Genomic DNA, 27,150 nt, shown 5'->3' on the forward strand with positions numbered 1-27,150 from the left:
AAGTAAATTTATGTCCTGGACCTGCTAAAAATGTATATCATATTGAAATTGGACAAAAGGCAATCTGAATGAAGTTCTACTACAGAATAGCCAGAACAGAATGATTCCACAGAAAAAAACCCAAGTTTTTACCATAGGTACTTCAGACTAATTCAGACGATCATTTTTCCAAGTATTAAAAAAAAGAAAATATGCCAAATTACTTCCAATTTAAACTTCTTCTACAGGGGAAGCTGCAGTGGGTTGAATCGTGTCTGCCCCCACAAAAAGATATTTTTACCTCCTAACCTGTGGTACCTGTGAGTGTGACATTATTTTAGAAATAGGATCTTTGCAGGTGTAATTAATTAAAGATCTTGAGATGAAATCCCCCTGCGTGTGTACTGCCCACTTAGGGCTCTGTATCCAGGGGCCAGCGTCCTTCTAAGAGGAGAGGACACAGAGGGACACAAACAGGAAGCAAAGTGAAGACGGCAGTGTTCAGTGGCGACACTGGAGGGATGCATTTACAAACCAAGGACAGCAAAGATTGCCAGCAGCCACCAAAAGCTAGGAGAGAAGCAAGATGTTTTCTTCCTTAGAACCTCCAGAGGAAGCCATCTTGATTTTGGACTTTTGGCCTCCTGAACTGCAAAAGAATAAATTTCTGCTGTTTTAAGATACTCGGTTTGGGCTAGTTTGTTGTGGCAGCCCTAGGAAAAGAATATAGGAAGGGAAGGAGTTGGGAAGACCTTTACATTTACTGTGGTATTTATAGGTTGTATATATTTGTGAATGGAATTAAACAAATGCATTTATTTGGATAGGTATGTTAATAAGCTTATCCATATAGTTTATAGTAATAAGTTATAGTAATAGTTAATAAGTTATAATAATAGTTAATAAGCTTATCCATATAGCATATAGTAGACTAAGTAAATATTAGATTTTATGATTTCTACATGGTCATGATAAAAAAATTAATGTTTCTAAAATTAAAACACTGAGAGAGAAAAACCTACCTAGAGCTGACAATTTCCATGTACCTGCTTCTGCCTATAGAATCTAGTGACCAGTTCTTGTGTAAAGTATCTCATAACCAATATCAAGCTAACTTAGAAATTGCGTAACTGATGCTTAAAACCAGAGGAAAGACAGGATGAACTGGAAGGGAAAAAAGTGGGTATAAAATATAAAATTGTATCCCCTATGGTGGTAAAAGAATGGGATGAGAACTCACAGTGGCATATTGAAGACTGTCTGAATTACAGAGTCTACAGGTCGATTCTTATAAAAAGCATCGAGCTGAAAACCACGATAGCTGAATTGCCAGTAGGGAGAAATTGCTTCTCAATTTCCCAATTTTGGTGCACCTTCATTTGAGTCAATGTCGATTTTGCTTAGAATGTATTTTCTAAGCCAAGAAAAATGATATAATTTTATTACAAGGTAGGATAAGATGCTTTATACCAATTTCAAGATCTTTCATAAGAAATATCTAAAGAAAAACGGGAGTGTCTTTTTCAATGTAGAGAAACAAATTTGATTTTAAGTAAATTTGTTCTCTAGAAATTAAATCAACTGAAAGTTTATTGACTATATTTCATTAACAAAAATAAATTCTCATATGATCTCTCTGATATGAGGATTTGAGAGGCAGGGCGGGGGTTATGGGGGGAAGGGAAGGAAAAAATGAAACAAGATGGGATCGGGAGGGAGACAAACCATAAGAGACTCTTAATCTCAGGAAACAAACTGAGGGGTGCTGGGGCTGGGGCAGGGATGGGGTGGCCGGCTGATGGACACGGGGAGGGCCTGTGCTGCGGTGAGTGCTGTGAAGTGTGTAAGCCTGATGACTCACAGACCTGTACCCCTGGGGCTAGTAATACATTGTATGTTAATAAAATAAATAAATTTTGATCCAAGTTTAAGAAGATGCATTATTCTAAAAAGATTTTGTAAATGTTTATTATTTGTTAATTGAGTTTCAAATTATTATTTTTTTTAAAAGGAGGACTCTTCTTCTTCTTTTTTTTAAGATTTAATTTATTTATTTGACGGACAGAGATCACAAGGAGGCAGAGAGACAGGCAGAGAGAGAGGAGGAAGCAGGCTCCCTGCGGAGCAGAGAGCCTGATGTGGGGCTTGATCCCAGGACCCTGGGATTATGACCTGAGCTGAAGGCAGAGGCTTTAACCCACTGAGCCACCCAGGCACCCCTCAAATTATTTTGATTTTTTATTTTATATGTTAAAGTTGTATATAAAATGTTTGTTTTATGAAATATTTTTATTTAACATTTTGAATGTCTAAGCAGCATAGGCATTTCTGAGGTAAGAGACCCAATCAAAATATTGTGATAGCATGAACACTCAACAACTAAACATTCAATTCTAATGTGAGTAAATACCATCTTTCACTTTTCAAAATGAAATGAGTAATATTTATGTAATTAAAGATACAGGGGAAATGAGAAGTAAGATAATTAGGTTTCAATAAAGATTAGATTACTGATAAAATTAAAAATGAAAAAAAGTGTATTATAAGGCAGAAAATGAAATTAACTTTAGGATTTGAAGGCATGTTTGCCAAAAAATTATTTCCATTCATTTTTTTTTAAAGATTTTATTTGCTTGAGAGAGAGCACAAGCTAGCTGGTGGGGTGGGGGTGGCGGCGATGGCAAAGCAGACTCCCCGCTGTGCAAGAAGCCCAACGTGGGGCTCAGGCTCAGGACCTTGAGATCATGACCTGAGCTGAAGGCAGACACTTAACCAAAATGAGCCATCCAGGGGCCCCTATTTCCATTCTTCTTGACATTAGTGTATTAGACACTTGCTTTGTATTTGTTGACTAAACTTCAAAACACTGTAACATAAGAATATTACACAAAAAAGTATTAATTTATCAACTTCAACCTTCTACAGAATTTTATGTAGTTCAAGTACTAACTAGACTGGGAGTTCTTTAAGAAAGAACAACAAACGACAACAGCAAGGAAAACCTCAAACCCATCCTATCTTAGAATCTCTGACATCAAGCAGAATGCCTAACAGAGTTTCTAGGTGTGGGGGAGCACCTGGCTGGCTCAGTCAGAGGAACATGTGACACTTGATCTTGGGGTCATGAGTTCAAGCCCCACACGAGGTGTAGAGATTATGTAAAAAAAGAAAAAAAAATGTTCTAGGGGGGTGTCTGGGTGGCTCAGTCGGAAGGGCACGCAACTCTTGATCTTGTTATAAGTTCAAGCCCCGTGCTGGGTGTGGAGATTACTTTAGAAAAAGTTTCTAGAAGATACATTTTCCTCCGTTGAACTGAAATTATTTCAGGATTATGTATTTTATAAACATTATATAGATATATAAAAAGATATATAAACATTTATATACATTATATACATTTTATAAAACATTTTATAAAAACTTTATGATTTTTATAATATAAGCCATAAGTAGCCCAAGAAAAAGAGATTAAGAAGGTTTACCTTCTCCTACGATAAGAAGCTTATATGTGCTTGACAGTGTTTCAGAAATGCAAAGGTACACATACAAAAAAACTCATCACACCATCCGAAAATACTGTTTTTAAAAAATTCCCAAATTTCTGGTCCTCACGTTTTAAATAGCAAAATGGGAATCGTATTAACTTAAAGAAAAAAATATGAAATGAAAAGATCGAATCAACAAAAGAGATGATACAACAGCATTAATTTTGCTAAGTCAACTTACTTAGGAAGAGAAAAAAAGACTATGGTACCTTTTTTATAGCTTGACCTGATGCTTTCTTCCCAATAAAGTTTTCAGAGACTCCAAGAAGAGCAGCTACGTTTTGTTCTGCTGGACTGAGCTGGCTAAACTACGTTTAAAAAGAGTAAACATAGAAAAAAATCAAATTGTAACTTTTAAAAAAATATTTATTTATTTGAGAGCGAGCAAGAAAGTGTGTTTGGGACAGCAGAGGGGAGGGAGAGAAAAATCTCAAGCAGACTCCCTGCGGAGCATAAAGCCTGACACAGGGCTCGATCTCACAACCCTAAGGTCACCTCCTGAGCTGAAATCACGAGTGGGACGCTTAACTAACTGGACCACCCAGCCACCCGTCAAACTGTAACTTTAAAAAATCTGCCTTTTGAACCAAATCCAGTATTTCCTGATACCACATTTTCATGCTTTTAAAGGATATGAGAAGAACACCGCCAATTTATTTATACAAATTGTAAGCTTAAACATGGATTATTGAAATACAACATATTTTAGCGGAATACTCAAAGGCATGGTCACAAGCACTGTGGTCTCCACTAGGGTTTCCACAGAGTATGTGGTCGCGTCTAATACTGAGGTGATGTCTGCTGGGAGGAAGAACAGGGAAAACTTCTGACAGTAGCTGCACAGACAGCACCACTTAACACCTTACAATTTTAAAACAGGACATTAAAAGAAAGATAATTTCCTGCAATTAAGAGCTGCATACTGCTTCCGCCTAACACATGGTCCTGTGTCTGCCGCGCTCACAGTAAAGTCATAATGGACTACACTCGACCGCCTGGTTTTAGAGAAAGCAGGACCAGCTGCACCTTCCTGTTGTGATAAAACTGACATTCCTTCTCAGTATTAACATCACTGGGCTTCGTCATCATGCTTGGCTCTGATAGAGCTTTCATGTAATTCAAGTCTCCAAAAAAACCCAGCTTTCACGGTTTTCTTCACACTGCAGGCAACATAAGTGGAGTGGTCACCAAACTGTAACAGTAACTATCGTTGCAGAATGGGAACAGGGATGATCCTCCTTTTTTTTTTCCTGATAATGAACATGTTTATATTTAACAGAAAAGTAGTATTTAAGTTAAATAAACTGAAGATGCTATTGCTATATTACTATTTAAAAAAACTGAAACATGAAAGACCCAATTTCAAATACATTTTAGTAGAGACAAAAAGTGAATAATCACTTGACAAAAATTCCATCGTCATTAATAAATAAAATAGCCTATATTGAAGAACCTTATAATCTTACCTGCCTGAAGTATATCATCCAGTCAGGGACACACTGAGAAGCCATATCATAGGGAGTTGTTAGGTAAATTAGGTGAAGAAGGCTTTCAAGCACAAGACCTTCGAGACCTTTCTTCAAATCTCTGTAGAGAATGTCACAATAAGCCAAATCTATAGTTCCTAAAAGAAAGATCAAATATTTCATCTTTCATAATTACCAAAAGGGAAACAATGTGATTTTTAAAGCATCTTATTTAGAAGTTACCTACATATAGCAAAAAGTCTTCAAAAGCTCTCAAGTTTTTTTAACTCCATTATAGTTAACATACAGTGTTAGGTTAGTTTCAGGTGTACAATATAGTGATCCCACAATTCTGTACATCACTGAGTGTTTATCATGATGGGTGTACTGCTAATCCCTTTAAACATCTCACCCACTCCCCCCCAAATCTCTTCTTATGGAATTTAGCATAACTATTTTGGAGGTCATTTTGATAGTATATATCAACATTTCATAAGTACATACCTTTTGACCCAAATACTTTGTTTCTGGAAATCTAACCCAGAGAAACATGTCCACATAACTCAAAAATACATAAATAGTGATGCCCATTGCAGCTTTGTTTATAACTGAGAAAACAAAAAACCTGTGCAAATGTCCATCAATAGGGGAATGGTTAACTAAATTACGGTATCCAGACTATGGATCATTACAGTAGTCAAAGAAAAATGAGGTAGATTTAAAGGAACTGACATGTTAAGATGCTCCTAATATTTTAAGTAAGAAAAGCAAGCTGCCAAAAAATACCTACAACTATGATTTCATCTTAAAAAATAAAGTATAAAACATATATAAATATATATGCATGATATATAATAAAATCTATACACATATACAGATACACAAATGTAAATACATACACATATTTATCTATCTACATAACAACATATGGAAGGACACACATCAAACTGTTAACAGCGGCTGCCCCTGGGAGACTGGAAATGGGACAGGAGAATGGGGTTTTCCTTTACATAATTCTGAGTTCTAAGGATTTTTTTAAAACAATAGACCTGTATTTTTTTTTTTAAAGATTTTATTTATTTATTTGACAGAGAGAGATCACAAGTAGGCAGAGAGGTAGGCAGAGAGAGGGGGAAGCAGGATCCCCGCTGAGCAGAGAGTCCAATGAGGGACTGGATCCCAGGACCCTGAGATCATGACCTGAGCCGAAGGCAGCGGCTTAAGCCACTGAGCCACCCAGGCCCCCGACCTGTATTATTTTTCATTAAGTAAATTATGATGTAGCCATTAAAAAAAAACTATTCACTGCTGTGGAACAATTTTTAAGATATTAAGCAAAAAAAGCAAATTCTGGAACAATACAAATGATTATTTATTTAAAAACAAAAGTTAAAAAATCTCAAACTTGTATACAAGTATGTATTATGCATTGAAAGGAAATGTACAGAAACTGTCTGAAAAGACGCATGCCAAATTATTATTCTTGGTAGATATTAAGATTTGCATGATTGCTAGGGGAGGGGGTGTATGAAGGGAGATTATCATCTATTTCCCCAAATACTTCTACAGTATCTTAAATTACTTGTAATCTAAAACATTTTTCGGGGCACCTGGGTGGCTCGGTTGGTTAAACGTTCAACACTCGATTTCGGCTCAGGTCATGATCTTAGATCATCTTACAACTCGTGGTTGTAAGATCAAACCGCGAGTCAGACTCCTGGTGGATGTGGTCTCCTTAGGATTCCCTCTTTCCTCCTTTCTGCCCCTCCCTGCTCCCTCTCTGAAAAAAATGAAAACAAAAAACCCAAAAATCCCCAACATATTTTCAACTTATTTATTTACAAAAAAATTTTCTTAAAGAAAGCTCTACACACAGCGTGGTCTTGAACTCACGACCCCGAGGTTGAGTCACACACTCCACTGGGCCAGCCGGGCGCCCTGATTTTCCAACTTTGAAAAGCTAAAGTAGTCTCATAGCTTATAAGATTAATGTTATTAATAAGAAATTACAGTTCCAATTTAAAGAAAGAGAATGATTTAATTTCTATTTCTTCCCCAGCACATTTCCTTAGAAACTTAGCTAAACTCTTACCCTTAAAAGAAGCTCGTCCCAGTTTTGTAATATGAAAGCTCTCGTCTTTGGGCTTATCAACAACGTCTTTCTGGAGAAGTCCTTTTTCTGTCAGGTATCTAAGCCATTCAACAGTTATTTCCCGCAGACTTTTTTCTTTCAACAAAATCTTTTGCTGAACACCAAACAATGTACCACCCATAAAGTGACATATGTCATCAAGATTTGTTGCGATCTGAAACAATTCAGGATGTCACTGGAGCATACGTCAAAGATACTGAAATAAATTAGTATGAAATTGACATATTCGCGTATATAAGGATAATTGTATAGTGATGTTTTAAAATTAATGAGAAACAATTTAAAGAAGTTATCATATTCATACTTCTAATGAAAACATGTACATATTTTTCACTCAAAAACTCCTCAGATTTTTGAGTAGCTTTTCAGTCTCTCCCAAGCTGTGCTGTTTCTTCTCCAATTATCACTAATTCCCACTCAGCCTCCTGCAGAAACCCTCCCTTCACCCCTTTCCACCCACCTGTAAGAATTCTTTAGCATTAAAACACACATACACCCATGCAGAACACAACTGAAAGTCTCCAATGGAACAGGAGCAGGCAATATTTCCTGCATATCACCTAAAAATAAATAGCAGTCTTCTTCTTTTTCTGTCTCTCTCATTCCTGTTCTTTTGCTGCCTTCCCTTTCCCCCTCTTAGTCACTATTTAAAACCTTTAATGGCAATCATAATACTTAACCCTCCATTTGGTATTCAGATGTAGAGATGATGCTGAATTAGAATTTTGTATTAGCTAACTTTAATGAAATCAGCATGTTGTACTAAAATATAGTCAATCAATAAGCATATTTCTCTCTCTCACAATTCTGATGATACTTTCAACTGGAAAACATAGTCATTGGATACCAAACCCAAATAAGGGTTAACAAAAAACATGATGAGGCACAGACATTTCCTATTGCTTTTCCTCCTTTTAGTAAAATTCACTTCCTTGGAAATGTTCTGACCTTTTATTATTATTATTACTACTACTACTATTATTCTTTGAGAGAGAGAATATTAAGCAGGATCTATACCCAGTGGGGAGTCTGATGCTGGGCTCAATCTCACAACCTTGGTATCATGACGTGAGCCGAGATCCAGAGTTGGACCCTTAACTGACTGAACCACCCAAGCACCCTAAAATTCATTCTAAGTATAATATTCAATTAGGACAAAACTGCAGTTTTAAGATATTCAAGACTGATTCTCAGTGTGTAGATTATCAATGAACTTAGTCGCTGAACTGTTTTCTACCTGGTTGATTTCCGTAAACACTGGGGATACTTCCAGCTACCATCATGTTATCTTTGTATCCCTCTATGAAGATTTTACAGCATTGTGATGGACACCCACTGGTCTAGCCTCTGTCTCTGGCCTCCACAGCTTCTCAAAGCTAGATTCTCTACTGCTGCCCCAACCTTCAGGTTCACCCACGCCGGACTCCAAAGTCAATCCATTCATTCGTTCAAGTACTAACAGAGCACCAACCCCATGCCAGGAACTGTGCTGGGCCCTGGGAGTCAGGGACAAGTAAAGATAAATGTGGACTCTGTTGGCCCAGGGCTTACATTCCAGCAGGGATCACTGCACTAACCAGCAAAGAAGTACAAACTGATAGGTTCTACTAAAGCAATGTGGTTCGATCAAGCATACAGTAAACTGACTGGACACAGAGGCACAGGGGGCTTCCCTGAGGAGGGATGGTTAAGTGAAGCCTCCAGGTCGAGTGCGTGAGGGTCAGACGAGAGATGGAGTGGGGAAGACGGGCGAGTCCAGGCTCAGTGAGCACTGGCGTGGAAGGACCCAGGAGGCCAGTGTGCCTGGGGTGCAGACTGCAAGGAGGCTGGCGGAGGGCAAGGCAGACAGGCAGAGGCCAAATCTACCATGGTAGACCGTGACAAGGAACTTGGGCTTCCTAAATCCTAAAAACAATGGGAAACCAATGGGACAAATTTTAAGCAGAGATGGGTAGCACACTCTGAGTTTACGTTTTGACAAGACCAGTCTGTGTGAATGATCATTTGGAGGGGATGTGGGAAGGCATGGCGGAATGGACGCAAGGCAGTCAGACCAGTGAGGGGACAACCACACTGACCCGGACAGGAGAGAGACACTAGGAGCACGGACCCCAGTGTCCAGGTGCGGGGATAAAGCTACAAGCAGCCTACAGAACCTGCCTCTCTTTGCCTCAGATTCTTTTTTTGTAAAAGGGGAATTTCATTACTTAATTCGAAGGTATGCAAGGATCAGAGATAAAACACATAGTGTCTAACAGGGTGTCTGAAACATGGTTGTGATAAATAAATAACTGGAGGCTCCCCAGGTATTTAACAAGGCATTTACAAGTTATTTAACAAGTCATTTAACAAGGCCCAACTTGTTAAACGCTCTCATTAATTCCTAGTTTCCTTCTCCTCGACCAAAGCAAGGACTTCGTCTCTCCAGGGGTGCTCCTCTGTATCCTCCTGCCCCCAACCTCACTGCCCAAGTCACAGACCTTGCCCTTCTTGCTTCTCCCTCTTCTACCTGCGTGTTTCTGTCCAGAGGACTTGACTGCTGCTTTAATTCCAACTCTGACGGTCTTCCTACTTTCTACTGTGTGTAGAGTTCCAAGCCTTCTTCCATGACTACAGCCCCATTGTGAGCCCTTACCCCAAGGTGTAAGAGGAACCCTGGTGGCCTGACCTCTTCATGGATGGGTCCACTTTCTTGAGTTCTGCCTCCTGTGGTAGGCTTGGAACAACAGCTGCCCACCTGCTAATCTCCTGCCTAGACTTCTTGCTGTACTTCACTGTTAAAACAGAATTTAAATGCAACTGTTGTGCCCCACAGCTCTTGGACTGCCAGGCCCATGAACCCTACCGCTGTGGCCAAGTCCACCCTCCCAGTAGTTACCTGAGTGGTCCCATCTTGAGTGAGTCCCAACTCCCTCCCAATTCCACGAGTCCTATCTCATATACACATTTGTCAGATGTACGTATTATATGTCCTGTGCCTTCTCATTTTAGCTGTCTTTTGAAGATAATTTTTAAAATTATGATGAAGTCTATTTGATAGATTTTTCCCTTCATGGTTTTTGTTTTTTGCTTCCCACATAGGAAATCACCCAAGGTAACAAAAAATTCTTCCATGTTCTTCCCTTTAAGTTTAGGTCTATGGTCCACTTTGAATTAATTATTTTTGACAAAATTAGTGTGAGGTAGGAGTACAGGTTAGTTTTTTGTTATTGTTCTATATAGATATCTAGTTGCTCCAGCCCCATTTATTGAGAAAAACTATCCTTTGTCCCTTTAAATGTCCTGACACCCTTTGCTAAAACCTGATGATACACAGGGATGCCTGGCTGGCTCAGTTGGTGGACACGCAACTCCTTATTTTGGTGTCCTGAGTTCGAGCCCCACGTTGAGTATAGAGATTATCATTTTTTTTAACTGTTTACATACGTGGGCCTAATTCTGGACTTACTGATCTATTATTGGGCTATATAATCCTTGTGCCAATACCGCACTGTCTTGATTACTCAAGCTTTATAGTTAGTTATTGAAATAGTGTGAACACTCTAAATTTGTCATTTTTTCACAAAATGAATTTTGGTTAATCTACTCCTTTGCATTTCCAAATAAATTCTATCAGACTTCAATTTCTACAAACAAACCTACTGAGATTTTGGCTGGTATTGCATTAAATTTACAGACCAAGTTGGGAAGTAACATCTGATCAAAACTGAATGTTCTAATTCTTGAACACGGTACCTCTCTCCATCTACGCAGGTCTCGTTCAATTTCTCTCAAGTTCTAGTTTTCAGTGTACAGATCTGACACATATTAGTTAAAGTTGTCCCTAAGTATTGTATGTTTTTTGATGCTATTGTGAATGGAGTTGTTTTTCCAATTATTTGTAGTGAGTATACAAATATAATTGAGTTCCATACACTGACCCTGTATCCCGTGACAGTGCTGATTACACTCTAGTTTTTTCCCCTACATTCCTTTGGATTTTTTTCTTGAAACTAGTATCGCAAATAAGACAGTTTTACTTCTTCCTTTCTAATCTATACGCCCTCATTCCTGTCTTGTACCGGCCAGGATTCCGATCTATGCTGAAAAGGAGGGTGAGCGCAGACCTCCTTGCCCTTCCTGATCTCAGACGGAAAAACGTAATCTTTCACCATTAAGTGTGATGGTACCTGTAGTGGTTGTTGTTGTTCTTAAAGATTTTATTTATTTACTTGACAGACAGAGATCACAAGCAGGCAGAGAGGCAGGCAGAGAGAGGAGGAAGCAGACTCCCCGCTGAGCAGAGAGCCTGATGCGGGGCTCGATCCCAGGACCCTGGGATCATGACCTGAGCCGAAGGCAGAGGCTTAACCCACTGAGCCACCCAGGCGCCCAAGTTTTGTTTTTGTTTCTGTTTTTTTTTTTTTTTTTTTTAAATAAACTTCCTTGACCTCTTCTCCTCCTAGTTTGCTGAGTTTTTATCATGAATGGGTGTTGAACTCTGTCAAATGAATAGTAACACTGACTTTTGAATGTTAAATTAATTTTGCATTACTGGAATAAACTCTGATTATGTTGCTGGATTACTAATACTTGGATAGGATTTTATCTATGTTTACGAGATACTGGCCTGTAGTTTTTTCTTCTTGTAACATCTTTGTCCGATTTTGGTATCAGAATAATGCTGGTTTCATGAGATGAGCAGTATTCCTTCTTCCTCTACTTTCTGGAAGAATATGTGTATGATTGGTGTTATTTCTTCCTTAAATGTTTGATAGAATTCACCAGTGAAGTCAGGTCTGGAGTTTTCTTTGTGGCAAGTTTTAAGTTATAAATTCCATTTCTTTAATAGATCTAGGACTAGACTTTTTACTTCTTCAGTCAATATTGGAAATTGTGTTTTCCAAGAATATTTGTAGTTGAATTCATTTCTTTAGCATTCAAGACTACAGTTATTCAAGGATTATTCCTTACTATAGCTTTAATATCTCCAGGATCTTCAGTGATGACCCTATTAGGAATGATCCTAATATTGGTAACTGAAGTGTTCTCTCTTTTCCCTCTGATGAAATCAGTCAATAATCTTACTGACCTTTTCAAAGAACTAGCTTATAGTTTCATTATTTTTTGTTTATTTACTTTTTATTTCATTTGTTTTTATTTGTATTATCTCCTTTATTCTACTTTGAGTCCCCCACACCCCACCCAGGTTCCTAAAGTAAAACTTAGAGCAGTGAATCTGGATCTTTCTTGTATTCTAACAAGGATTTTAAAGACATTTTAAGCACTTCTTTGGGTTCATGCCAGTAATTCTGATACATCTTTTTTCATTTTCTTTCCATTCGAAATATTTTCTAATATCCCTTGTGATTTCGGTCAAAGTATACTTACTTAATTTCCAAATATTTGAGTAATTCCCTGATACCCTTCTATTACTGCTGATATACTGTAATTGCTTCCATTAGATACCGTGCTATATTTTATTTCAATCCTTTTAAATGTATTGATATTTGTCTATGGTCTCAGAATACGGTATACAATAGTGAGATATTTCATGGGCATTTGAGGAATATTCTACACAGACAATAGTGTACTGGACAGAGTACAGGCCAGCAAGGCAGGAACCTAAATGATAGTCCAATCCAAATCATAACTCACTGAATGATGCTACACTACTCACCGACTCTGAGTCCGTTACCTCATCGAGTATGTAAGTGTGGTAAGACTTGCCGGTCTTCACGAGCTCTCCCTCCCTTACCAAGTCCTCGGCAACCCTCCTCTTGCAGGTCCCCTTACATTACATGTGGATTACTGCAACTGCTTCTCAACTAGTCTTTCAATACTTCTCTACACTATTATCCCAGACATTTTACAGATAAGGCAACTGAGTGAGGTCTAAGAGAGAGCTAATAACTTAAGCAGAGCAGTAAGAGACAGAGTTGGGACTGGGACACAGCCACGTGTGATATCAGAGCACTTGCTCTCAACCACCACATGTCACGATTCTCCACTGACAAGCGACATGTCACAGCTCTCTAGTTTGCAATTTAAGCACGCTCTCCCAGTTCCCCCAATTTACAGCACACTTCCGGCCTCCCTTTCCCCACCCAGTTTTCAACTCTTCAGGATCTGTAGCCCTCGTCTAGAGCTGCACAGTCTATTCTGCTGACTGTCACCTCACATCGCCTGAAGCTTTCTCACCGTCATTTCTATGTGAAGTACTCTGAGCGGCTTACTCCTGCAGATCTACAACTTCTCTTTCACCGTCCAGCACTGATTCCTTTTCTTCCTTATGACCTTTCACATTCTAAACTGCCAGGGAATGTTACCACTATACATCTACAAGGTAATCAAAACTTATGGTATTTTTGTTTATTAATCTCTTCTTCTATTTTCACCTAAACTGTTTGGGTTAATGAAGGCAGACTGCATGATAAGTTAAGAGCACTGGTTTCTTTGTTTGTTTGTTTTAAATATTTTTATTTATTTATTTGACAGACAGAAATCACAAGCAGGCAGAGGCAGGCAGAGGGGGAGGGGGAAACAGGTTCCCTGCTGAGCAGCGAGCCTGATGCGGGGCTTGATCCCAGGACCAGGGGTTTAATCCACTGAGCCACCCAGGTGCCCCAAGAGCATTGGTTTTATTGTGGAACAACAAATTCAAACCCTGGCTTTGCCACTTTACGGCCAAATGACCTCGCACAAAGGTAAAATTTACTTAAGAATAACCACAGAGGTGCCTGGATGGCTCAGCTGGTTAGTGATTTTTCTTTTTTTAAAGATTTGAGAGAGGGGCGCCTGGGTGGCTCAGTGGGTTAAGCCTCTGCTTATGGCTCAGGTCATGATATCAGGGTCCTGGGATTGAGCCCCACATCGGGCTCTCTGCTCAGCCGGGAGCCTGCTTCCCCCTCTCTCTCTGCCTGCCTCTCTGCCTACTTGTGATCTCTGTCTGTCAAATAAATAAATAAAATCTTTATTAAAAAAAAATAGATTTATTAGAGAGTGAGTGAGCGAGAGAGAGAGAGAGAGCACAAGCCAGGATGGAGAGGCAGAGGGAGATGGAGAAGCATATTCCCCACTGAGCAGGGAGCCCGAGGCAGGGCTCAATCCCAGAACCCTGAGATTATGTCCCGAGCCCAAGGCAGATGCTTGAAGGACTGAGCCACCCAGGCACTCCAGGCATCTGTCTCTTGATTTCTTCGCAGGTCATGATCTCAAGATCATGGGATCGAGCCCTGCCGAGCTCCGCATTGGGCTCCAGGCTCAGTGGGGAGTCTGCTTGAAATTTTGTCTCCACTTGCCCCTCCCCCAGCTCATTCTCTCTCTTTCTCTCAAATAAAAAAAATCTTAAAAAAAAAAAAGTATAACCATAAAAAAGAAGTTTAACTCAAGAGTAACCCTAAAAGAGAGAGTGAATTTCTAAGAAAAAGAGTGTTTTCCTGCTGTGTCTTTTTCTTTTTAAATTTTCTACCTGATAAAGGCTATACTAATCTCACAAATGTTTACAATTCCTAGAATGATCACAGACTACCCGTGAGTCTTATTCTTAACCAGGACAGAGATGACGGATAATCCCACACCAGGACCTACGTCTTATAGCTTCTTACATCCCCCAGAGTATACAAGAAAGTGTCTCACTTGTAATAATGTGCAGTTATGATTTGCTCATTTTTCATATTTCATAAAACTCAAAGCATTAAAATGGACATATAAATCTAGATTCAGATTTATGTCAGATTTTTCTTTTCCACATTAGATTAGAAGTTAGCATTTTTTTCAAACTTATAGTTCTCATAACTTTTAAATCTCTATTATCTCAGATAATGGTAATAAGATTTAAAAATAATGAAAAATACCTTCAAACCAATCAAAGAGAGAAACAAAGTTTGGATTCCCTTGGTGAATTCTTGAACAAGATGGCTATAACAATTTTCCAATGGTCTGCTTATTAACTCTGATACCTACAAAAGTTAAAGCAATATTATGTTTTGTGTTGTTATAAGAAAATTAAGTGTTCCATATAAAATTTTATATTTTGCATAGATCTTGTGGAAACAGGGGTGTTAAGGACATAGAGAAACAAATAAGAATTTAGCAGGTGTTCTCATGAAAACGGAAGAATGATAAATAAAGAAAATACTTTTCACTGCTTGCCTGACTACAAAAGTATTCAAACTATTCTTTGTCATTCCTAATCGTAGAGGAGAAAGAAACATTATTGAAAGAAATATTAATAATTAATTTTTAAAAGATGACATCATAAAAGGGCTAGACCAAAGACCAAAAAGAAAAAGATGAAACAACAAACCGACAGTCAGACGATTACCTGCTGCTTGTCTTTTTCCTGCAGTATAAGGACACTCTCCCCGACAGAGTCTATTCCGGCACGGCCAGCTCTGCCAATCATCTGCTTATACTGACTCCTCTTTAAAAACTCCTTTGCAACATAGGGAGCTCTTAAAATAACTCTATGGAATTGATAATATTAATTAAAAGTGATACTCCTTCTATAATACTGCCTATTTTTTTCATTCTTAATTTCATTATACAGTGATATTAAATTTAATGACATGTTAACTCAAAATAAGTCAGTGCTATTTAACAAGAACCAGTGATGTCCTAGATTCTTCATGTACATTATCAGTAATTCTTACAAAATTCTTGGTAACAACGTTCTTTATTATTTCACTTTAATTTTTACGAAGGGGCTAAGTGAAGCACAGACAAACTAAGTGGTTCACCTCAACACACAAAACTAGTAACTACCAGGACCATGCTTTGAACATGCTGGCTTGTCTACAGAGCAACAGCCTCCAAAGACTGATTCTACACCCCATAAATAAAAAATAGGATCATGCATCACCAACATATGCATATTTTAATTAATTTATGTTACTGTCAACTATATAACATTGCAGGTTTCAACTGTTTTTGACCTACAAATATGGTAATTTCAATTCTGCTAATGTAGTTGGAAGCCTGTAGCCAGCTTTCCTGTTCAGAAGTGAGAGACCTATGTCACCTAATCAACCTACTCTTTTATGAGCCTCAGTAGACAGCCAAGGTTACAAACACCTGAAGAAAACTAAGGGCATAAAGAAGAGCCAGAATACACAGAATAAATATCTGACAGAAACAGGGAACAGAAAGAACCTTAAACTGGGGGGTGCCAGGTGGATCAGTCAGTTAAGTGTCTGACTTCGGTTCAGGTCACGCTCTCAGGGTCATGGCATTGAGCCCTGCACTGGGTGCTGCGCTCGACATGGAGTCTGCTTGTTCCTCTCCTTCTGCCCCACCCCCCACTCATGCTCTATCAAAAAATAAATAAAATCTTAAAAAAAAAAGAATTATTCAAGGATGGCAAAATAAAAAGTAAGTCATAGAAGGAAGACGTGGGATATAAGAGGCAGCAGTAAGCAAAAAAACAAGTATAATTTACAGGAAGGTTTAAATAATTACAGACTGTAAGATGAAATGCAATTAAAAATCTGGTACTAAAATTCCAGATAGCTGCAACATACATGAGGCACTACAGGAGAACACACAGGAGTAAGACTACTGTTATGTTCAGGAGGGGAAACAATCATTGATTAATTCTAAAATGGCAGAAAAGCATGTTTGATTACAGCTGTTACAATTAAGAGTAACAACTGGGATAAGAGAAATAAGACATTTAACTTCCTTTTTTATTCTCCAGTTGTCTGAAAAATGGAAAATTTAAACTGTGACTGATGAAAATAAAAGAGTGAAGAAAGATATACTTTGTAAGGAAAACGTAATCCTAGTGTTCAAAGTGAAAACACTCAGTGAGAAAAACAAGGACCAATTTTATTGATAAAAAGTAAGATTCAGCAGTAAGATAGTTGAAATGAACCTTTGTATACCTAAACAGTTTTGAAATACAAAGCAAAAACTTCTAGAAATGCAAAAAGGAGAAAGACAACTCCATAATAACAATGGGAGACTAACACAACTCCCTGAAATGGACAGATCGAAGAATCACAGATAGTAAGAAAATCAAGGGAGCTGATAACACAATAAATAACTGTGATCTCATGGAGATGTATAAACTGTGTATCCAACAGAAAATACATGTGTTTTTTAATGTGGATGATTTTTTTTTTTTTTTAAAGATTTTACTTATTTATTTGACAGACAGAGATCACAAGCAGGCAGAGAGGCAGGCAGAGAGAGAGAGAGGAGGAAGCAGGCTCCCTGCTGAGCAGAGAGACTGATGCAGGGCTCGACCCCAGGACCCTGGGATCATGACCTGAGCCGAAGACAGAGGCTTAACCCTCTGAGCCACCCAGGCGCCCTAATGTGGATGATTTTTAAAAATCACCCAAGCTTTTGAAAAAAATGTCACAAATTTTAAAGTCAAATTTTTAAATAAAAATTATAAAGAGCAGATATCAGTTATACAAACCCACAACTTGGGTAATAACTGAAAAGATGGTCAAAGCTCTACTCTGGAAAAGATACTAGACCAGAAGTCTTTATGGATGAGTTCTCTAAGCTTTCAAGGAAATACCTATGTTAAATAAACTCAGATCATAAAAAATGGTAGAGCTTGCTGTTTGCAACTAGCAATAAACCCTAACGTCGAACCAGATAGGGAGAACACCAAAGAAGTAATTCTAATACCAGAAAATCTACCGGTTACTTTTCATTAAAATATTAAAGGAAACAAATGCGGGGCACACGGGCAGGGCAGTTGGTTAGGCAGCGGACTCTCGGTTTTGGCTCAGGTCCTGATCTCAAGGTCAGGAGACGGAGTTCCGCACTGGGCTCAGTGTTGAGTGAAGAGTCTGCTTGAGACTCTCCCTCTCCCTCCCCCGACTCTAAAATAAATGAAAAAATCTTAAAACATAAATAAATAAACTGAAGGAACAAAACAAACAATCAATTCAGCAAATGATGAAAAAACGTCTGATAAATTCTCATCCACTCCTGGGAAGGAATAAAACAACAAAAACTCCTGGCAAAGGGCGCCTGTGGGGCTCAGTAGGTCAAAGCCTCTGCCTCTGGCTCAGGTCACGATCTCAGGGTCCTGGGATTGAGTCCTGTATCGGGCTCTTTGCTCAGTGGGGAGCCTGCTTCCCCCCACCCTCTGCCTCTGCCTCCTTCTCTGCCTACTTATGATCTCTCTGTCAAATAAATAATTAAAAGCTTAAAAAGAAAAAAAAAATACACACTCTTACCTAGCTAAGAATTAAAAAGTTTTGAGCCTGGCCAATGGCTACCTTACCTTCGAGCTGGCAGATTCACACCTGCCGCCAGGGTGGACGTGCAGGTGAAGAGGCACAGAGCTCCCGTGGAATACGCCTCCTCCAGGAGCCTCTTTTCGTCGCTCGTTAAACCGCTGTGGTGGTAAGCGACGCCAAAGGGGATGGTGCGCTTTAAGATGGGGCACACGTTGCCACCGCTGATACTCTTCAAGTTCTTAATCAGCTCATGTTTTTCTTTCTCCCTGTGTTTCAGATACTCCCTAGGGAAAAAGATCTATTAGAAATATAAACCCTCGATCTTATAGGGAGAAACTGCCTACTGTTTTAATTTTAGTAGATACATGTAAACATTCTTTATTAAAAAATATATATCTTTCATGAATCTCAGTATACAAAATGTTCTTAGAATTTGATTCTGATTTCACTAACTCTTGGGCACTCTTTCAACCTTTTTGTGGATCACAGAACCCTGTGAAAATCTGGTTAAAGCTAAGGAAGGAAAAAGAACACAATATAAACATGACACTTTGCTTGTAGTTCATGGACTTCCTGACGTTCCTTCTTATGCTGCCTATGAATCCGCGGACGCTGGGGTTAGACACCTCCTGTGGGTGTCACCATCATTTTTTTCACTAGAATATACATTTCTATGGATGATTTTTATAGAATTTTTAAAAAATTCCAAGTCATAAATGTTCTTCTCTCAAGATGGAAACCTACTTACAATCGAATCACATGTATGAATGTGAGACACTGACTAAACACTAGTATTTTAGAACCATCAGTGAGGTCCCACAGTCTCTGCATTTACGAGCACTAAAGTCCCTTCAGAAAAGCGAGGAAGCACTGAAAGAGTAAGTGCGACGAGTAACTCACGCACTTTGAATGATAGCCGCCAAAAACCAGTCTACGCCACACGCACTGTTTCAGGGTGCTTCGTGGAAATAAGGGAGAGCCCTGGCTCTCTTACTCTGATGTTCCCAACGGGAGGCCAGGGACGTCACAAGAAGCCAAGAAACAGGGTGCAAGGAACACAAGAACCAAGAAGAACTGGGAAGAGCGTGGCCAGGAGTCGTGGGCACGAGAATGACAAGTGACAGCTGAGGAGGGAGCAGCAAACTCTGTGACCACTTCCCAGTCAGTGTTCGGGGTCATGCAAGGGACGGGACGGACACGACGAACTCCTCTCAAGAAATTACGTCCTACGTGGGGTGAAATGTGGATAATCACCACATAATGTTAGAGAAGAGAGACACTACTGATGGCTGACCGGGTAAGCTATGGTTACACGGCGAAGGGGTCACAGCAGAAGCAGAGGTCTGAGCTGGCTCTCGACCAGGGAGTGTCAGTGCCAGTGAAGAGGCAGGGGAGCACCCTTTCCTGGCAGGAAGGAAAGCATGATCAAAGGCACAGACACGAGAAGTTCAGAGCGCGGACAAAGAGAGTCGTCCGGGTGAGCCGCGAGGGAATGAGGAGTAAAGCAGTACGGGTGCACAAGTGAGCTGGACGCCAGCCTGAACCTACATGGAGAGAGCACAGTGCTATCATTCTGGGGGAGATTGTTAGGGAAACTGATATGACTAGAGCTTCGGCAGTTTTTGGCAAATGGTGTTTAAAAGTCATTCTTTTTTTTTTTTTAAAGATTTAATTTATTTATTTCTCAGAGATCACAAGCAGGCAGAGAGGCAGAGAGAGGAGGAAGCAGGCTCCCCGCCGAGCAGAGAGCCCAATGTGTGGCTCGATCCCAGGACCCTGTCTGGATCATGACCTGAGCCCAAGGCAGAGGCTTTAACCCACTGAGCCACCCAGGTGCCCCTAAAAGTCATTCTTGACTTAGAAGTCAATGGTAGTGACAGCTGTAAAAAAGATGATAATTTTCCTTGCAATTGAGATAATCACTAGGGAAAAATCTGTTTTAGTCTTTGCACTTAAACAGACATAGCACCTGTTCTACTGCTCAGGCGGGTTTACTGCAATAGCCTCGCATGCCATTCACGATAAGGAGGACATCCCACGATGTCTACAGGATACAGTGGACATCCCAGGACACTCAAGAAATCATGCTTTACAGACATGGCTTGGGTCAGAAGCCATTTAGCTCAGGATTTTACTTCAGCTACATGTGAATTACAGAATAGTATTAAATTGTATGAGTAAAACATGATTCACCATTTCTTAATTAATAGCCATAAAAAAGGGTGCTAAACTATACTTGGAATATTCAGCTTATGAAAGCAGCAAGTAATATGCAAAATAGATTTTAGAGGAAATTTTCCTTCAGAAAGTGTTAAATCCTACTTCTTTAAGAAAGTATCAAGTAGGGACACCTGGGTGGCTCAGTGGGTTAAGTCTCGGTCTTCGGCTCAGGTCATGATTCCAGGGTCCTGGGATCGAGCCCCGTATCTGGCTCTCTGCTCAGCGGGGAGCCTGCTTCCCCCTCTCTCACTCTCTGCCTGCCTCTCTGCCTACTTGTGATCTCTCTCTGTCAAATAAATACATAAAAGATCTTAAAAAAAAAAAAAAAAAAAAGAAAGAAAAGAAATATAAACTCTCTCCTGCAATCACACAGTGATGCTACCGCCCCTGGGAACCGAGACACTCATGAGGAAGATCCAAACAGAAAGGACGTGCGATGATCTGAGTGGGACGTGTCCGCGTGAACACATGCGGTATTTTGTCTTTAACTATTATGCGGCACCTCCGCCCACTAAAAATGTCTGGGAGAAGTGCCTGACCAGGGGTGTCTCGGTGGCTCAGTTGTGAAGCATCTGCCTTCAGCTCAGGTCCTGATCCCAGGGTCCTGGGTTTGAGCCCCGCATCAGGCTCCCTGCTCAACGGGGAGCCTGCTTCTCCCTCTCCCTCTGCCCCTCCCTGCTTGTGCTTTTTCTTGTGCTCTACTCTCTCTCAAATAAGTAAAATCTTTAAAAAAAAGTGTCAGGGGACGCCTGGGTGGCTCAGTGGTTGAAAGCCTCTGCGTTCAGCTCAGGTCGTCCTGGGATCGAGCCCCACATCCGGCTCTCTGCTCAGCGGGGAGCCTGTTTCCTCCTCTCTCTGCCTGCCTCTCTGCTACTTGTTACCTCTGTCTCTGTCAAATAAATAAATAAATAAATAAATCTTTAAAAAAAAAAAAAAGTGTCAGCTCAGGGGGCGCCTGGGTTGCTCTGTGGGTTAAGCCTCTGCCTCAGGTCATGATGTCAGGGTCCTGGGATCGAGCCCCGCATCAGGCTCTCTGCTCAGCAGGGAGCCTGCTTCCCTTCCTCTCTCTCTGCCTGCCTCCCCCTACTTGTGATCTGTCTGTCAAATAAATAAATAAAATCTAAAAAAAAAGAAAGTATCAAGTATTGGGGTGCCTGGGTGGCGCAGTCTGTAGAGCATCTGACTCCTGATTTAGGCTCAGGTCATTCAGGGTCATGTGACTGAGCCCTGTGTAGGGGCTGCACTCAGTGGGGAGTCTGCTTGAGATTCCTGCCCTCTGCCCCTGCGCCGGCTTGGGCACACTCTCTGATAAATAAATCAATCTTAAAAGGAAAAAAAAAGTATCCATTACAATTTATTAACTAAGGGTCCTGGAAAACCAGATGTTTAAGTGCTTCAAGGTTAAATATCAACATTTATGAGCCAAGTAAACTATTATCATCAACAAGCAAAATAATTCAAGGGTATAACTAATAAATCGCATGTCTTCCAGTCAAATGTTAGTCTCTAAATCTCCACATCACTTAGCCAGTGCTAAAATTCCCTTAGTCTATGAAAAAAAAAGACTTACTAAGACACCTCAATGACAATTTAATTTCCTTAGGTTTCTATAATCAACATCATCATTGTAAAGGCAGACTATTAGTTACCAAAATGGAAAACTCCTGGACTCTATCCCAAACATCTAGATCTTTGTGCTGGTCAATAAATTTAGCTCTATCAGACCAATGCATGACAGCAGGACTGGAAGGGGAGATGGGAGCTGCCTAAATTAGAATCCAGGGTCATAATGGTCCACGGTAATACAGCACTGGTTAGGGGGCCAAAAAGAAGTCTGAAAAATCTGAGGAAACTACACACGGCACAAAGGTACAGAAAAAAACTCAACTGTTCACACTCAAGGTTACTTTACACTTATCTCTATGAATATAACAGAGCCAATATTAAAATACTATCAAATTACAAACTAATAAATTACTTAATTACCTAAGAAAATCAATTTAAATGTCCACATAAGTGTGACGTTTACTAAGAAAACAGAAGCAACAGTACTTAATTAAAGAGAAGGTTAAACTAAACTATGATTCATGGGGCACCTGGGTGGCTTAGTCACTTAAGCATCTGCCTCAGGTCAGAGTCTCAAGGTCCTGGGATTGAGCACCTAGTCGGGTTCCCTGCTCAGCGGAGAGTCTGCTTCTCTCTCTCCCCTCTGCTGCTCTCTCTCTTTCTCTGCTTCTGTCTCTCTCAAATAAATAAGTAAAATCTTTGAAAAAGACGATGATTCATATCTGCAGTGATTAGTGACTGATCCTCTGTCACAGCCAGTTCCTGACCTTGGCTGGAGGCTGAACCTGCCTGGAAAGTTCTATAAAATAATGACAGCTGGGTTTGCCCGCAGAGAGTCTGATCTGTCTGGGATGTAACCTGGGCCCTCGATTTTTTTAAAAGCCTTTGAGAGGATTCATTTGCAGTCAAGATTGAGAAGCACTGATCGAAGCCATTATACGGGTCAGCACTCTCTCTCATGGAGTCTTGGAATTTTTCTTTGGCTATTTCACAGACACGAATTTCACGGTTACACTTCCTTCAGGGTTAGGGCCCTTAGAATCTAGTACAGCAACTTAATGTAACATTCTACAAGAAATAACAAGTGCTTGTTGAATAAACAGAATACACAGCATGGAAACCACAATAGAATAAAACAATATTTTTTGAAGATGAACATACTTGCTTAAAAATTTGCATATCATTTCTGCTACGTTTTCACAGTTCTTCTTAGTGGGACAAAAAACTAAGCAGGAATAATTGGGAATGACTTCTGTCACCAATGCCACCAAGTGATCGGGATCCATCTTTTTCAGAGTATCAGAATACTGTACAACGAGATGTAGGAACAAGGTAGATAGTTAGCAACCAAGAAAACCTGTCATTTACCAGAGTGCTCTGTAATTTTGAACTTCTCATTTAATTTAATAAATCTGATCATTTAAAAGAAAGATGAAACCCAGATGAAACATCAAAATGTTAAGTCCCGCTTTTAGGTCGTTAAGGTTTTGTTAGGTGTATTTGGTTTTAAATTAAAGAAGTGAAAATAGCAAATGTTATTAATAACCCCACTGCATGTTCATCTGTACCAGAGCAAAGCAAAGAAGTCCACAGAGAGAAACTCAGATTGGTCCCAATAACCGCCAAAGGACCACATAAACAAGATATACTTTTACTATTACTAATAGTTTTCAAAAACATAGGTTCAATCATACTACAGTATAAATTTTCAGAAATAAAAAATGTATTTGTCAAGCAGACACATGGAACCCAACATATGGAAAAATACAAAAATACAAAATTATTTAATAATATAATATTAAAAATACAAAAATACAAAATTATTTAAAAATCTCACTTCTGGGACGCCTGCATGGCTCCATGGGTTAAGTCTCTACCTTAGGCTCAGGTCATGATCTCAGGGTCCTGGGATCGAGCCCCGCATCGGGCTCTCTGCTCAGTGGGGAGCCTGCTTCCTCCTCTCTCTCTGCCTGCCTCTCTGTCTGCTCGTGATCTCGCTCTATCAAATAAATATATAAATAAATCTTTAAAAAATTTTTTTAAATGTTAAAAACTTCACTTCCTTCAACTTTATTGGAAACCAAGATACAGATTTAGAATAATACACCTTTACAGAATTCTAAAAATATTGTAAAATCCCTTTCTCCCCTTTTTAATATCCTTAATATAAGTCATGGAACATTAACACAGCAGACATTAACATTCTTGTACTCAGTAACTGAACTACATAGCCCACAAAAATTTCTTCTTGTTTTGTGCTTATTGCTGAATGAATGAACATTTAAGGGAGATGTCTGCAGATTTTCTTGGTTCATGGAGCTCCAGGGCCAAAAGAAATACCTAACAGCTTTGTTTCTTAGGTATTTAGGTACACACAACTTAAGTATGTATTTCCTCACAATTCAGTAGCCGTTTGAATAAATAATATGCATCAGTTGAGTGAAGAAAGTATCATCTCATTCTTAACCATAACAGCCCACTGACAGGATGTGCGCACAGCTGGGCACTGCACAGTCTTTCAGAACTTAGAATCAGATTGGAAATGGCTACTCTTTTTCTATCCCACATCGATTTTCACCTGGTGAAAATCAGTAACTGCAAGAAACAAACCAACAAAAAACTTCACTAAGACCTGATATCATAGAAAGGAACACAGTGTGATCTGATGTCCAAGCTGTCCAAGCTACCTCGAACCAGTAGTTTGTAGGGTGTGCAACAGGTGTCAGGCACCAGCTGCTTCTCGTAAATATCTCTTAGGGCACCAAGGGTGGGAACCTCGTATCCAAAGTTATCAATGTTACCTGACAATTAAGGAGACGTGAGAAAGTCATGCCGTTCTCAGCTTTGTTGTCAACCTCATATATGGCATCGTTTATTTTCAAATATTCTTTTAATTCAACCTTGGATTGGAAAGACATTTGCAATTAATACCACATACAAATTCCTCTTTCCAGAGTTTTAAATTTTATAAAATGTTCTAAAAATGGACAACTACAGGAAAACTGTAGCTTTTCTAAGGTATTTAAAACATGCTTCAATGTAAAAGTTTTTTCTTTACCATTTCTTTAACTTTCTTTTTCCCTTTCAATCAAAGTAGAGATTATTATCCTTGAAAAAGATACTTTTGAACAGGCACTATCTAAAAGGAAAGCAGACACTTCTGTATTTGTCACAAGAAGGATAAATAAGTCAATGTTCACATTCTTGTGTTATTCCTCAGATCTAAAATTTTCTGTCTTATCAGTCATTAGTTTTAATTGTAAATATCACATTATTTTTAATTTAAGTATTTGTAGAGAAAAAAAAATCTTCTTAAAGATTTTATTCATTTATTTGAGAAAGAGAGAGAGGGAGTGTGTGCATGAGCAGTGGGGAAGGCGGAGCTGGAGGAGGAGCAAACTCCCCGCTGAGCAGGAGCCCAGTGCTGGCTGGGCCACAGGCAGATAGTCAACCAACTGAGCCACCCATTTTATAAAAAATGTTTATAAATACAGTCCATTGCATTTTTAAAAGAAGTCAGTGAGTATCTGCTGAAAATTCTTTTTGGTGCAAATGCAAAAACATCCAATTTCAAATTAAACTTTGGTGATTCTCAGTAATTATTTTCTGAAAAGCTATCTGGACACTGACCACGCATGCACACTAGTACCGCACACAGAGTATATGTTCATTATAAGCTACTTTCAGATAACTGCAAATTGTATTTATTTAAGTCTTTTGGGAATACCATTACTAGGGAGTTCAAATTAAATCCACGTGACATTTTAACTTATTAAAAGAGCATTGTTAACTACCAAAAGCATAAACATCTGAAAACACCTTAACTTTCAAGATAAACAGTTTTATGTGCTAATAACTCAAAACATGACTGAATTTTGACCAAATGAAAAAAATTTACCTTACAGAATTAAGAAGTGAAAAAACAGAATGGGTCTGAAAAATTTCACTCAGTGAGTATTCATTGAAGGCCCACGGGCCAAAGCATTGTTCCAGGTGCTACAGACACAGTAGTGACCCGAGCCACAGTCCCTAGCCCCAGAGTTTATATTCTCTGCACACAAACTCTTATTAGCGTAGTCACGGTCAGGGAGGGGAATTATGCCCCTTCCCTACTCTCTGGTACGTTTCCTCCTTTTCTTTCTGAGTGAGATGATACGTAACAAACCCATACGGTGCAAACCTTAGGTACATACTGGTCTAAACTGACTGGTGTAACATTCCGCTTGAAGAAACTCTTGTAGATCTTCAACATTGTTCAGTGTTGCACTCATGCCAATAATCTGAGTTGTTTCTAAAAAAAAAAAATCCAAAAGAGCGAGGCAAATGTGTTACTTGGTATAACATAATAGTAAGTTAGTAACCTTTCTGGGTTCAGGACTCTTCCTCAGTGATCTGGGAAAAGGAGGGAGAGACTAGGAGGTAAGAAAAAATTAAAAGATATTGGCAGAGTATTATTCTGGCAAACAAAGACTGAAAACTTTCAGTGACCTGAAACTTACTATTTGGAATTCTACAGAATTTCACACTTGGCAAAAAGTCCCATCTTCATCAAGACTTCTAAGCAACAATAATGAGTATGAAATACTCTTGTTGCTGGCTCTCTGGACCACTGCCATGAAGAGCTAGGACATGTGCCACAGGTATGCCTAAAGGCAGAGGTACAGCGTAGGCTGCAGGGCTGAACAGGTCCTGAACACTTGCCAAATAAAGCCCTTAATGGGATCTTGCTATCAGGTTGTCAACTTCTTTTTCTTCGTAAACAAAGGTGGAGTAAAACTCTCGGAACTACATGTCCTCTTGGGCAGTATGAAATGGCTGCCTTCCACAGGAGAGCAGTTCAGTCAGGCAGGACCTATTACTATCATCCATTTTTTAAAAAATGCTTTATTATGGCGGTATAGCTGACACACAGTGTTGTATTAGTTTCAGGTGTAGAACACGGTGATTACACAATGCTGGACATGACACGCTATTCACCATAAGTACAGCTCCCATCTGTCATCATACACCATTATTACAATATTACTGACCATATACTT

The 27,150-nt window shown here is 39.4% G+C and overlaps 1 protein-coding gene and 1 long non-coding RNA gene across 23 annotated transcripts in view; one reads left to right on the top strand and one right to left on the bottom strand.

Annotated features, from left to right (window-relative positions):
• The window catches only part of HELQ (helicase, POLQ like), a 46,425-nt gene that overhangs the window by 10,584 nt on the left and 8,691 nt on the right, over positions 1–27,150 (bottom strand). For 6 of the 22 annotated variants that reach the window (XR_004283552.1, XM_032334798.1, XM_032334793.1 and 3 more), the window contains 9 exons: positions 26,305–26,402; positions 24,913–25,011; positions 23,273–23,418; positions 18,370–18,609; positions 15,448–15,589; positions 14,978–15,082; positions 7,083–7,296; positions 4,991–5,148; positions 3,734–3,832 (listed from right to left, as the gene is read on the bottom strand). Coding sequence is in view for 19 of the 22 variants with exons in the window: in XM_032334798.1 (XP_032190689.1) it covers positions 3,734–3,832; positions 4,991–5,148; positions 7,083–7,296; positions 14,978–15,082; positions 15,448–15,589; positions 18,370–18,609; positions 23,273–23,418; positions 24,913–25,011; positions 26,305–26,402 (1,301 nt within the window). In the remaining 3 variants the exon portion in view is untranslated. Of the gene's footprint in view, positions 1–2,707; positions 2,846–3,430; positions 3,623–3,733; positions 3,833–4,990; positions 5,149–7,082; positions 7,297–14,977; positions 15,083–15,447; positions 15,590–18,369; positions 18,624–23,272; positions 23,419–24,912; positions 25,012–25,169; positions 25,251–26,291; positions 26,403–27,150 lie in introns of those variants that run through there. The other 16 variants (XM_032334808.1, XM_032334806.1, XM_032334807.1 and 13 more) reach the window with 14 other exon arrangements.
• Positions 1,227–12,910, top strand: LOC116585306. The gene is made up of 3 exons (XR_004283555.1): positions 1,227–1,237; positions 4,491–4,494; positions 12,837–12,910. It is a non-coding gene; the product is annotated as an uncharacterized LOC116585306 (long non-coding RNA).

This window comes from Mustela erminea, chromosome 2 (assembly GCF_009829155.1).
Source record: "Mustela erminea isolate mMusErm1 chromosome 2, mMusErm1.Pri, whole genome shotgun sequence".
NCBI lineage: Eukaryota > Metazoa > Chordata > Mammalia > Carnivora > Mustelidae > Mustela > Mustela erminea.